Below are 14,623 nucleotides of genomic sequence, written 5' to 3'. Positions count from 1 at the left end.
GAACAGTGGAACAGAGCCCTGGTTCATTATGCTGTAACCTCAGCTGGTACAGCCTCTTGCAGAAAAGGATATGACATAAATGTCCAGTTTCATCCTTGTGTCCCTGAATGCGTTTCTGTATAATAGGCCATTTTGTGCTATCTTTCTGCCTAAATTCATGCTGCAAGCTAGCAAGAACCAAGAGGACATTTTTGGCATCCTGTCCATATCCCTCAACTGCCTTGGCAAACGATACATGTCTGTAGATGCAGGACCACATGGTACAAGTATATGCAACAGTAAAATAGAAAGCACTGTGCACATGGACCCCACTTAACATTATAAAAACTGTCCGGACTCCACTTAACATTATAAAACCAGTCCTGACCCTACAGTCCGATGCATGACAACACGACAGCATCTACTGAGCAAGCAGGAAACTGCAACACCTTTATCATCCAGTACAAATCAATGCACCACACAATATAAAGTAGAAGGAACAGAGATGTAAGCGTGCGAGTATAGCAGAGGTATCGGATGCGTGACTTGGGAGTGGACATTCATGAGCTCAACTCTAACGCTATAACTCTGAGAGAGGTGGGTCATCGTCACTAACACATTGTCAGGCAGTAGAAAAGGCGTGTACGCAGAAATAAAAGTCGTCAGTGGCTTATTAGAGCGGAGGGCCTGCAAACCCAGTTTATTACTGGCAGTCGTGCAGAATGGGGCTGACGAGCCCTATGGCCTGAGGGAGGATGAGGGAGGATGCTGCTACAGGCTGGTAGATCAGAACAGGATGCTGTGGTGTCTCATAGCCCACAAAGTGAACGTATTACTTGCCACTCACTGCTCAGGGGGTCTGACTCACATGACATTTGCGGTAGGTGCCCTGGATAGAGGGGAGAAGAGCAGTGGAGATCTTCTGAGATGTTTACACCAAACAAACCTCCCCCGAAAGCCTGAGAAATCACTGAGAAGGTCTTCCTGAAGTGAGCAATCATGTCACGTTATTCACATTAAGAGACTTTTTTTCTCTTTGTCCTTTTCTCTCTGTCATCAGGAAACTGGATGATGCCATTTGGTATATAGTCCTGCACCATTGGTTTCTAAAAAATAAAGACTACTGACATAGTGTCCTTCAGACGTAAAAATACAACTCAAAATACTTTACAATGAATGTGAAGGAAACAGTACACTTATTTAGTCTGCCTAAAAAGAATACAAAGTTGAACCAGATTGTTGCTTAATATCAGGTAAAACTGCTAAAATAGTAATAAAGAAAATATAACTAAACAAAACTCTTTGTTTAGTTGTTGAAAACAATAGACCAAACGAAAGCTGCTGAGCTGCTGTTTGCTCTTCATCTCCGCAACGTTTAATAGGTCATCGCTACATCAACCCAATCTGGAACATCTCACCAGGCATCTCACGTGTATTAAAGTGATATTCCATCAAAAGCTTTTAGAAGTGACGAAGCCAGTAAAATAATCCAATGATACCTGTGCAAAGATGTTCAAATGTTGAATGTTTTCTTTCTTTCTCACCTCTGTTGAAACACTAAACAAGTTCTATTTCTGTGAGTACAGTGAAGGAAAAAGCAAGTGTAAGTAGGAGCGTAACTGGTGCCATATTGTGATACGTATATTATAGTGTATCAACTGCAGAGCGGTTAAGTTGACTGTGTGTTGTTTATAAATGTCATTCAATTGAATCTAAAAGTGGGCCTAATCCAGAACTCTGTGATACACAAGAATATCATGATCTCCAGAGAGATGTTCACAAGAATTTATGAATATTTTCTTCCTCTAATTTATGTATTATATTCCATGAGGACAGTCTCTGAAGCCAACCTAGGCTACACCATGCAACCATCAGGAGAGAGATGTCCACTCACCCACTTACTTACCCAATCACTTACTCACTCACTCACTCACTTAATCACTTACCCACTCACTCACTCACACTCACACACTCACTCACCCACTCACTCACTCACTCACTCACTCACTCACTCACTCACTCACTCACTCACTCACACTCACCCACACACTCACTCACACTCACACACTCACTCACTCACTCACTAACACACTCACTCACCCATACACTCACTCACTCACTCACTCACACTCACCCACACACTCACTCACCCACACACTCACTCACTCTCACCCACTCACTCACTCACTCACTCACTCACTCACTCACACACTCACTCACCCACACACTCACTCACTCACTCACTCACACACTCACTCACCCACACACTCACTCACTCACACACTCACTCACCCACTCACTCACCCACTCACTCACTCATTCACTCACTCACCCACTCACTCACTCACTCACTCACTCACTCACTCACTCACTCACTCACTCACTCACTCACACTTGCCACTGCACACTTCTTAGTGATCCCACACAGCTGCTCCTTGTTTGCCCTGTTCTCCCCCGAGTCCCATATATAAATACTTCACTCGTCTCTCGCTACTTCTGTGCTGCTGCTGCTATTTCATCAGATTATTTACTGTTCTTACTGTAATGCTGCTTATGTAGGACTATGAAGTCGTCTGAAACTCTTTTTAAAAAGATATAAGAACTGCCATTTCGAAGTTGGTGTAAAGTTTATTGTGGATTTGAAGTTGTGCATTTCCTGAAATTAATTTTCACACCTTAGTCACCTTCAGTTCTTACAATGAAAGCAGAGGGCAGCTGCCCAAACACCTAACCTTGGGTTAGATATTACAGTTTTTCTCGATTGTTTACACACTAATACTGGTAATTGAGACACAATGACCACAACATGTAACTATTGCACCAACCCCCTGAACCAATTCTACTAAACTACAAGCAGAATTCCTGTTTTACACTCAAATTGCAGTTCTAAAACACACTTTTTTCCAAATACTACACACAATTTTCTGCATTTGGCATAATTTTCATGAAGAAAATCTCTTGTTTTCACAAGGAACACACTGTTATTCAAAATTCTAAAGTTAATTGTCCTATTATGCACACTGACTCATCACATCAGCAAACACCTGTGTCACATGTTTACAATCAGCAATCAGAGCTTTAGCATAAAATGGCAAAAGGTGAGCTCTTCTGTTTTGGAGCAATGGATGCCAACATTGGAAACAGAGGCAGAGCCAGAGGAGTGAGAGTAAGAGGAGGAGGACGAGGAGGACGAGGACGAGGAAGGCCAAGGACCGTAATCTCTGATGAGATCCGAGCCACTTTGGTTGACCATGTGGTCTATGGTCTAACAATGAGGGAGGCTGGGCAAAGAGTACAGCCAAATTTGAGTAGGTACACTGTAGCATCCATCATCCGGACTTTCCGTAATGAGAACAGGTAAGAAATCAGCACTCAGTAGGAAACTGCAGGACTGCATATCAATACAGTACTCAATGAGTACAGTATTGCCTGTGGACTGTTTTGTAGGACTGTAAATATAAATATAAATGTTTCAAGTATTTGGGAAATGTATTCCTGCACAGTATTTACAGTATTTTACTATTTGGATTGCAGAACTGAAAGGTTACCACCATGAGGTGGACGGGAACGTCTTTTGTCTCCTGAACAGGAAACTGAAATCCTAAACATGGTCCTAGTAAATAATGCCATAACATTACGGCAAATACAAAGAAAAATAATAGAAGACACAGAGATCTTTCAAAATATTGATAGGGTAAGCTTATCAACGCTGGACCGTGTCTTGCGCAGAAATAACCTGAGGATGAAGCAGGTCTACAGGGTGCCTTTTGAACGCAATTCAGAAAGAGTCAAAGAACTGAGATATAACTATGTGCAAGTAAGTCCTATACAATCTCACAACTGATGTATACACTCAACACTGTATAAATTATACATATTTCAGTATTGTAATCATAATGATTGTGCTTCACAATAGTGACTCCTCCATGTCTATTTCTGATACTGTCATGTGTGTTGCAGAGAATCCTTGAGCTAGAGGTGGACGCAGTGGAGCACCAATTCATATTCATTGATGAGGCTGGATTCAACCTCACAAACAGACGAAGGAGGGGAAGGAATATCATCGGCCAGCGTGCCATTGTTGAAGTTCCTGGCCAGCGCGGAGGGAACATCACTATGTGTGCAGCGATTACCCACCACGGCGTCATCCATCACCATGCTACCCTTGGCCCCTACAACACTGCCCATCTAATCACATTCCTCGACACCCTACACAACACACTCATTCCACCAGATCAGATAGACGGTCCAGAGCAGCTCAGGTACGTTGTCGTTTGGGACAATGTAAGTTTCCACCGGGCTGCTCTGGTTCATAATTGGTTCACTGCCCACCCACGCTTTTCAGTTGTTTATCTCCCTCCATATTCTCCATTCCTCAATCCTATTGAGGAATTTTTTTCTGCCTGGAGATGGAAAGTGTATGACTTACATTCACAAACACGTATACCCCTTCACCAAGCTATGGAAGACGCATGTGGAGATATAGCAGTTGATGCTTTTCATGGCTGGATTCGCCATGCTAGGCGATATTTCCCCCGCTGCTTGGCCAGAGAAAACATTGCTTGTGATGTGGATGAGGTGCTGTGGCCAGACCGAAACACAAGAGAGGATGCAACATAGTTTTATTTTTTTTTACTGTAACTGTATACAGTAAATTCTTCTGTTTTGTATGAAGGCCACTGTATGTGCAACTTTGTGTTGGGTGGGATGTACACTGTGTACATTGCTTTTGTGGGAAAAAATAAAATATATTTGTTACTGTATATGTGTGTTCTGAGTATAAAAACACTATTCTAAAATATTTTACAATGCACTTATGTATTTCCTGTCTGTAGTAAGTGTAACACTGCACAAAAAAGGCCAAAGTCATTATGATGAATGGAGAAGAAGTGTTTTCCATTCATCATAGTGTTTTACATTGAGCACATCAGTGTTCAACCAGTTGTTATAAATGTCTATTCATATGATGGTTTGTGTGTGTCATCTGAGAACAAAATACCATTTTGAGAAGATATAATATTGTTCTGACTGTAAAGTTTCATTTTGAAAGAGAACTGAGGGGTTTTGCCCATTGTGTGTGTGTTTTTCTGATTTGTGTGTAGAGTTTTGAGAGTATGAGGCATGCTTTCAGACAATGTGTGTAAACAATCGAGAAAAACTGTAAACCATCAAGATCCTCCCCTTGATCAGAAGAACCTTCACTGCACTGAGTATGACCCCAGCGTGAGGAGTGTGGGTGTGACCCTAAATGAGGGGTGAATGTGTGAGGCAAGGGAAGTGAAGAATTATCTCTAAACACTTATTTGTAAAATTTGTATTTGTAAAATTTGTAGAAGTAGGTTGTGAATGTACATTTTAGGCTATCAGTATTGAGAGCTTATTTAACAAAGTTTATACATATAATTTTTAGTCAATAATAACCTTTTCTTTCTTTCTCTCTCTCTCTCTCTCTCTCTCTCTCTATATATATATATATTAGTGGTGGGACTTTAACGCGTTAATTTCGATTAATTAATTACAGGAAAATTAACGCACTAAAAAAATTAACGCATTTTAACGCACGATACACTTTTGCATCGTGGAACGTTTCTCAGTGCACGAGTTCCAGGCGTACAGATTATATGGACGCACGATAAGATGAGCATGATGCAGATGACTGAAGAGGCTACGCTGGTGGATGGGAAATTTAAATATAAGAAACTTCCAGATGGAAGTTCAAACAAAAATAGTGTTATTTACACTTTATGTAGGAAGGAGTTCGCTTATCACAGGAGCACTTCCACCCTTCGTTACCACCTCAACGCAAAACATGTTGCAGCTAAAGCTGGGCGTACACTGTACGATATTTTAAATCGTGTACTCAGCTCCAGCTCAAACTGTACGACTAAATCGCAGGGAGAGTCGGCTCGTGGAGCTGCTTCAACAGTGCGATACTCTCACGAGGAGCGATTTGAATTTCAAACATGTTTGATATTCTTGCGACGCTGCGATTTCTGATCGGGAGTTGGTCGTGAGGTGTGAATCGCTCCTCGTTTACTTGTGTAAACTATACGATGCACGACACGCGATTGAGCCGAAACGAGTGAAAAATCGGCTGAAAATGGACCAAAAATCGCACAGTGTACGCCCAGCTTAACGCGCAGGTCAGTAATGATAACTTAGCTGCTAAATGTATTCCTAGTACGATAGGGTGACCTAAACGTCCGCATTTCACATCCTGTCCTGGTCGTCCCGGGTTTTTTTTAAAGTGAGGAAATGTCCTGGTTTTTAAAGTACCTTCATTGGACCATTAAGACTGGATTAAACTTTCGCGAGTGACCGTAGCGCGCGACTCCGCACGCGTTTATACATGACGCGTCATATTATTTGTGTTGTTCGCTCTCTGTGGTCGAAGGCTTACAAGAAGCACTGCACATTGCGTCAACTGATGCAAGTTACGAACTACCGTCCAGGGGTGAGTTTCCCAAAACGTTCTTAGCACCAAGTACTTCTTAACCTCGTACGTAAGAACGAGGGAAAAAAAACAGGTTATTGTGAAAGGGAAGTAAAACAGGTTATTGTGAAGAGCGCCACAAATGTGGTTCTGACTGGGGATCACTGGACCTCTGTTAGCAACAAGAATGATCTTGGTGTGACAGCTCATATTATAGATGATGAATGGAAGATCCAGTCATTTGCTTTGAGCATGCAGAAGACCACTTCTAGGCACTATGGAGATGCCTGTGGCAGAGGCCTGGGAAATTTAAGAAAAGTATACCATCTAAAATGGTATTAAAAAACATCTTCTGATTTACTTCAATTTTTCCAATATCCTGAGCAAAACTCCCAAAATTAAACAACATTTTGGTCAGAATTTCCAATGTTCTGAACTGTTTTCTGCACTAATATATTGGTCTGTGTAGTAGACTGGTGGAAAAATAAACAAGATGTTGAAGTTTGATTATGTTCATTGATTCATTCATCATTCAAACTTAAATTAATATTTCTCATGTTAAATACTGAAATGCGATTAAAATGCGATTAATTTCGATTAATTAATTACAAAGCTTCCGATTAATTCGATTAATTTTTTTGATCGCGTCCCACCCCTAATATATATATATATATATATATATATATACACACACACGTGTGTGTGTGTGTGTGTGTGTGTGTGGTGTGTGTGTGTGTGTGTGTGTGTGTGTGTGTGTGTGTGTGTGTGTGGTGTTTGTGTGTGTGCGAGCGAAAGAGAGCGGGTGAGAACACAAGGTGAGAACACCCTGTTTCCATTATGATTTTCTCTCTGCGTCTGTGTGGTTACTCCAGGGGGTTGCAGGTGTGCCCACTGCAGAATGCACGTTTGCACATCCCACAAGTGTCTGTGCACTCTAGCATACAGAAGCACACAACCACGTACATGTGCCCTACTGTAGTTTATCACACGCAAGCCTGCCAATACACCATAGAACAATGGATTTACTGCACTGACTCCATTAGGTAATTGTGTTATCTCTAGTTATGACACCCTCTGGTACTTTAAACTGTTTTAGGCACATAATTAATAGATGTTTTATAGACACTGACCATGAGGTTCTGATGCTTTCTGGATGCACAATGTACACTGCTTGCCTGTCTATTCTTACCAATGTATCAGTACAGTACATGGGAACGGAGAGGTTTCCCTGGGAATTGGGTCTGTCTGCTTTACCGGGTCAATCATGTGTATTCATTCAGTCATAAGGTCCGGGTTAGAAGGTCAAAAAAAGGACCTCAACATTGGCACACATCCTCAAAAAGATCCTCTAGAATCATAACAAATGAAACCACAGTATACAAAAAGATGGATTGTTCAAGTGCAATTGAGCAGAATCATACGCCCAGAACCATGGACGTAATTTTGATTTCAAAAGTGGGGAGGACATGGATTCGTCGTTATTTAAATATTTGGTTTTAACCGTAAAAACTGGGGGGGACCAAAGCCGGCTTTTGAAAAAGTGGGGGGGGACACCCCCCCCCCCCCGTCCCCCCCCCAAAAATTACGTCCGTGCCCAGAACTACTTTAGCTGAAATGATGTCAGTCTGGTTGCGTCTGCAGTGGGAGTTTCCGTTCAGTGAGCTCAGTCAGTCTTGCTGTACAGAGATGGATCGTCCTGTTTCTGTTTCAAACGGCCTGCTTTTCTGTCACAACACGAAAGATTCACAAAAGAATGCTAAGGTAGGAAGTGTGCAGAATTAATTTATTGCCAGTGAGAGCTGAATTTTCTACAGAACAGCTCTGAAAGTTTTGAGGTAGGCTTGTTAATGTTTAAATCTTTAACTTGCTATCATATCTGTAGTTAGGTACTTGTAAAATGCTCGTTATTTGTAAAATACTAGTTACTTGGTAGTTTGGGCAAGTTTTAAATAATACATTAAACAATCGAGGACGTGTAGTTTCTGCCAGATCTAGTGCTCTGTTCATCTGCCAAGCATGTAAGCGTCCTCCCCCGCGACATTAGTGTCGTGACATGTGTCACGCCATCCAGCATTTAATACAACTGTCAGTCTGAGCTTGAAAGTGCAATCCCAGAATCATCATAGATCGATTAGGTGTTGCATGTTTAGGTTGTTTATTTTTATATGCATACGTTTAAACTGGGTAACTAGTTTTGGGGAGCCAAATATTTCGATTTCTGAGGAGCTCGTGGTAAGCCATTCTGGCTAAGGTGTGATGTAGGCTACCATCACATTACTGTTATTGGCAAAATCCTTCCACTGTTACTGCAATGTCAGTGGACTTTGTTTATTCCGATCTAGATAATAACCTTTTTATTATTAGCAACAGATAAGGTTATCTATGGTTATCTGGTGATAGCTGGGCTAGACAGTGTTGTCTCTAACTTTCATTTTCAAAACTGCCATAAAACAGACAAGGAAGCAAATAAACAAACAAACAAATGAACAAATAAATAAGTAAGTTATCTATCATTAGCAAAGCAAAATTAAGTTTACTTCTTAATATTTTAAACTTCTTGATTGCTCTTGGTGAAATCAAGAGCCACATGACACATCTGAACGGCTTGAGAACTCTTTTAGCACACAAAAATAATGATTCCATCTTATTTGAATCCATTTGTATGGGGTGTATGGGGGTGTATGGGGTATATGGGGTGTATGAGGTGGTTTTGTATAATGATACATGCATTCCCATATTTGCATGATGCCATACAGTGTACTTTGATCTCTCACATACGTCTTGCATATAACCTTCTTTGACTCGTGATGACTGACTCATTGCGACAGTGATTGCCTGCCTGGTATAAATGCTTGCTTGGTGACTGTCCTGGTCCCTTTTTCATTAGGGATGCCTCTGTGACAGGCTGACCGCCTGAAGCGCCTCTCCGGCTGGGAATCACCATGATCTGTGATGACTGGGTGAAATGCCTGCAGTGGGCAGTGTACGTGCCAGCGCTGGCCGTCGGTCTCCCTCTGAACATGGGCGCCCTGTGGCAGGTGTTGTTCCGCGTTCGGCGCTGGAGCGTGTCCACCGTCTTCCTCTGCAGCCTGGTGATTAACGACAGCCTGCTCCTGCTGTCTCTCCCGTTCAAGTTGCACGCCTACAAGAACGTCTGGCGCCTGGGCAAGCCGTTCTGCTCGCTCCTGGAGAGCCTGGTGTACGTCAACATCTACGGGAGCATCCTTCTGAGCGTGTGCATCGCCGCGGACCGCTACGTGGCCCTGCGCCTGCCGTTCGCCGTCTGCCGCCTGCGCTCGCCCCGGATGGCCGGGCTGGTGTGCGCCGGCGTGTGGGTCCTCATCTTCGTCTTCAGCATCCCCGTGTACGATTTCCACGCCTCGGACGCCCACTACCACGAGTCGTATTGCTTCCAGAACTTCTCCAACGGCACGTGGGCCAAGCAGTGGCTCGTGGTGTCACTGGAGACCGTGTTCTGCTGCAGCACGGCGGCGATGGTGTTCTGCTCCGTGCAGGTGGTGCGCACCCTGGGCAGCCTGCGGCGGCTGAACCCCAACGACGCCAAACTGCGCAACAACAAGAGCGCCAAGATCGTCCTCAGCAGCCTGGTGGTTTTTCTCGTGTGCTTTATCCCTTACCACGTCGCCGTGCTGCTGTATTTCCACTCCAAGCAGAACGGAGCCGGTCCCGAGACCATCAACAAACTGCGTCTTTTCGTGCATAGTAGTATTTGCGTGAGCAGCATCAACTCCTTGGCAGATGGTGCGTGCTACTACTTCATACTGAAGGAGAACCTTCAAATGGCGAGGAGGGACGCCAGAGCCTCCATACAAGTAAGACCGACGGAGGTACCAACATCGTGTAGAGACGTGTGCGAGCCCATGTGCCAGGCCATGTGATCAGGCGTGTGAAAACTCACACGGAGTCAAGGAGTGACAGTTGTGAATCACAGGAGTCGTGTTTACAAAGGTGTGATTGCCATTTTTTTTTTTTGTCTTGCACGTTTGGTGAGAACTAAGAAAACTTCCTCTATTTTCTTGGTGTTCGCACAGCACTTTCTCACAAAACTGGCTACAAGCCTCTGCCCATTGCTGTTGAAAGCAAGCATGGTGTAGGTGAACCACATCCTGGTTTATTTGGAAAACGTCTGTGGGGAAAAAACTATTATTTCTCCGTTAAAAACTAAAAATATATCTGCTTAAAGTAGCCCTGATATTATATGAGATATTAGAGTAAGAGTGGTTTTGCGGGAGGGGGTGAGAATACACAGAATGAGTATTTGATGACAAAGTTGATAACTAGGGGAACAGACCAACAACAAAGTAGATTTGAGTCTCCAGTGTTCTCACTCGTCTGACAGAAGACAGTGGCTCACTAAAACCAACAAAACTCAACAAAGGTCTAAAAGGACAATGGACATTTATAATCAACCGATCACTCCATACTTGCTTGAAAAGTACATAAAACCCATGTCTTTAACTAAAAGACAAAAATCAATATCCAAATGTTCTATTTGGTTAGATTACTGCCACCAGTATAAATATTCTCTGTATTCTATTCAAAGTCAGAAAGGCAAAATACTACTTTCAGGCTGATAATGTGTTATTTCTATCTATTTTGAATAATTTGTAAAGTGCTTTTATGCTCTTTTTATTGTCTAATAACTTAGCTGACCAGTTATTTATACATTTAAGTGCAATTGAATGTGTGGGAACGTTTTATCACAGCTGATGAACATAAATGTCTACATGATGGTTAGATAAAAGGATGCTAAATCTCTATTTCAGGGTATACTAATGGAAAACTATTGTCAGGTAGATTTATTCATACAAATCTTTTCTAGTGTATTTATATATATTTTACAATAAAATATTTATCTACTGACACTAGTGCTAACCCTGACTCCACCAGTCTAATTATGCAGCTATATGAAAACCTGACATGTTCACTCTACAAGCTGCACCTGACTCTGCGTTAGATTCATTAGGAAAAAGGCACCACCCGTACAACTGTTCATTCAAGCAGTTAACTGATCAGCCAATCACATGACAGCAGTGCAACGCTCCATAATGTTCACATCAAAGAAGAAATAAGGAAATAATATAATCTAATTGCCTTTTTGGCCACCTGCAGACATGTCTTATCTCCTGAGTTTCACACGCAACAGTTTTTAGATGAGGAACAGCATTGTGTGGGTGGAAAGGCCTTGTTGATGAGCAGTCAAAGGAGAATGGCTAGACAGGAGAATGGCTAGATAGGTTAATGTTGACTACAAAGCTAAAGTAACTCAAATAGCCACTTATTACACCCATGGTGAGTGAAAGCAATGACAGAACATACCTGGCAGCCTTGAGTTTGACCACAATATGATAATTATATTCGAAGCTAATTTGTATATGTATTTACATTTATGATATTTAGCAGACAGTCTTATACAGAGCGACTTACAAAAGTGTTTGGTTGTCTACACATCAAAGTATCTTTAGCAAGTACATATTGGTTAGAGTGCAAACCAAGTACATATTGGTTAGAGTGCAAACCAAGTACATATAGGTTAGAGTGCAAACCAAGTACATATAGGTTAGAGTGCAAACCAAGTACATATTGGTTAGAGTGCAAACCAAGTACATATAGGTTAGAGTGCAAAAATACCCATGAACCAAGACACAGCCAAGAACAAGGGTGTTGAAACCTAGATTAAAATGTACAATACAGTAATGCGATGCTACTTAAAATACCATTTGAGTACAATAACTAGACGTTTAGTCCAAACGCAAGACATTTCAAACACTGCAACCTGCTCTGCTGCCCAACCAGAAGAAGAACCAGGGACTACAGTGGGAGGGGACCGGATAGGACCGGACGGGACCGGACAGGACCGGACAGGACCGGCACAAATGATATCTTCTCTGATTTCTCAATTTCTGCTGTGACATTTCAGATGGTGAATGTGGACCAGTATAAATCTCTGGCTCCATCCTGTCTTATATGTTTATGTGTGTGTAATGTTTACCTGGCTCACGGTCAGAGTTGTATAATCCAGGTTCAGAAAGTAAAAGTCCTTACCAGGATTTTGCTCAAGCTTGCTAGATTTCTAATTAGTGCAATCCAGTTAAAATGAGTGGAATCAACACAATCCAGGAAGCTTGAGCAAAATCCTGGTGAGGACTTTTACTTTCTGAACCTGGATTATACAACTCTGCTCACGGTCTCCTAATACTAATCAAGAGTTATTTCAAAGTCCCAGCCTACCTGAGTATTGTTACATGCTAAATTCACCAAGCGTCAGGTGACATATTCTACCACAGAACAGCACACGCCGTCTCTACTGCTGTCCCACCGGGTTTGGCACTTTGTGTTGGTTCCTCTTCCCTGGCTGTGACTGTTTACACTGACCTCAATCAACTGTTGCTGTTGTCCATTGTTTTTGTACATGCAAAACCAGAACTGCAGCTCATGAGATGGTTCATCACTGTACACGGTTGTAACCCAGAAATCGTATTCAGGGAAGTTTGTGAAAATGTCGTTGCTTATGCCTTTTCATGTGCATACAAGCATATAGCAAACTGGCATGTGTATTACAAGTCACAGCACAGTGCACCTGCTTGTGTTTTCTTGTGTTTTCTCCTGCTTGTGTTTTCTTGTGTTTTCTCCTGCTTGTGTTTTCTTGTGTTTTCTCATCTCTCCTCTGTTAGTATTCACTCTTCTGTCCTGATCCCTCATATATAGGTGGATCACCGTTGATCGTTGACACCTGAATCAGTTTTAAACTGGCAATATTATAGAAGAATCCTTTACAAAAGTGTTTGTTCAACATTATTCAATAAACCCGTCTTCAGAAAATAGTTCTACAAAGGCGAAGTACACGCTCACTGGCAATCACAATTTTCACCACTAGGGGGAGTAAGAACATTACTGTGTAGTGATGTTTAACATGACGCTGGGGCAATTAGATGGCATTAGATTCGTACAGGCTATATAGCTGGATTCCAGTGATGTGCCTGTATTAATCTCACAGATAATGTCCCAGGATTTCAATATTAATTATTAAAAATAGTAATTTTGTTTTTACATACACATCCAGTGCAGTTTGAGGTTACCTGGGGGTCGCTGGGTGTTTCAGACGTCAGACACCCTCTGCCAGGTCACCCACCAGGATATCAGTTCCCAGCTTGTGTTTCTGTATCGTGCGGATCGCTCCTCATCCACAGCTGTCCAGAGGTCTTTTCTCTCCTCCATCTCTGTGAGCACACACTCCCCTTCCTGCTACACACCTCCATCTCTGTGAGCACACACTCCCCTTCCTGCTACACTCCTCCACCTCTGTGAGCACACACTCCCCTTCTTACTACACTCCTCCACCTCTGTGAGCACACACTCCCCTTCCTGCTACACTCCTCCACCTCTGTAAACACACACTCCCCTTCCTGCTACACTCCTCCACCTCTGTGAGCACACACTCCCCTTCCTACTACACTCCTCCACCTCTGTGAACACACACTCCCCTTCTTACTACACTCCTCCACCTCTGTGAGCACACACTCCCCTTCCTACTACACTCCTCCACCTCTGTGAACACACACTCCCCTTCCTACTACACTCCTCCACCTCTGTGAACACACACTCCCCTTCTTACTACACTCCTCCACCTCTGTGAACACACACTCCCCTTCCTGCTACACTCCTCCACCTCTGTGAGCACACACTCCCCTTCTTACTACACTCCTCCACCTCTGTGAGCACACACTCCCCTTCCTACTACACTCCTCCACCTCTGTGAGCACACACTCCCCTTCCTGCTACACTCCTCCACCTCTGTGAACACACACTCCCCTTCCTACTACACTCCTCCACCTCTGTGAACACACACTCCCCTTCCTGCTACACTCCTCCATCTCTGTGAGCACACACTCCCCTTCCTACTACACTCCTCCACCTCTGTGAGCACACACTCCCCTTCCTGCTACACTCCTCCACCTCTGTGAACACACACTCCCCTTCCTACTACACTCCTCCACCTCTGTGAGCACACACTCCCCTTCCTACTACACTCCTCCACCTCTGTGAGCACACACTCCCCTTCCTACTACACTCCTCCACCTCTGTAAACACACACTCCCCTTCCTACTACACTCCTCCACCTCTGTGAACACACACTCCCCTTCTTACTACACTCCTCCACCTCTGTGAGCACACACTCCCCTTCCTGCT

At 43.1% G+C, this 14,623-nt stretch overlaps 1 protein-coding gene across 2 annotated transcripts; it reads left to right on the top strand.

Moving 5' to 3' along the window:
* The first annotated feature begins 8,047 nt into the window (after positions 1–8,047).
* On the top strand, positions 8,048–11,293 carry gpr55a (G protein-coupled receptor 55a). Of its 2 annotated transcripts, none has more exons than XM_076982049.1 (2): positions 8,048–8,173; positions 9,300–11,293. In XM_076982049.1, exon 2 carries the CDS (start codon positions 9,355–9,357, stop codon positions 10,309–10,311), a length of 957 nt encoding a protein of 318 aa, XP_076838164.1. In that variant the 5' UTR covers positions 8,048–8,173; positions 9,300–9,354; the 3' UTR covers positions 10,312–11,293. The 2 variants fall into 2 exon arrangements, with proteins under 2 accessions (XP_076838164.1, XP_076838165.1); XM_076982050.1 differs by having other exon boundaries at positions 8,108–8,247.
* Positions 11,294–14,623: the final 3,330 nt, after the last annotated feature.

This window comes from Brachyhypopomus gauderio, chromosome 19 (genome assembly GCF_052324685.1).
Source record: "Brachyhypopomus gauderio isolate BG-103 chromosome 19, BGAUD_0.2, whole genome shotgun sequence".
NCBI lineage: Eukaryota > Metazoa > Chordata > Actinopteri > Gymnotiformes > Hypopomidae > Brachyhypopomus > Brachyhypopomus gauderio.
Note: the sequence above shows the minus strand (reverse complement) of the source record. Positions and strands in the feature narration are given on the sequence as shown.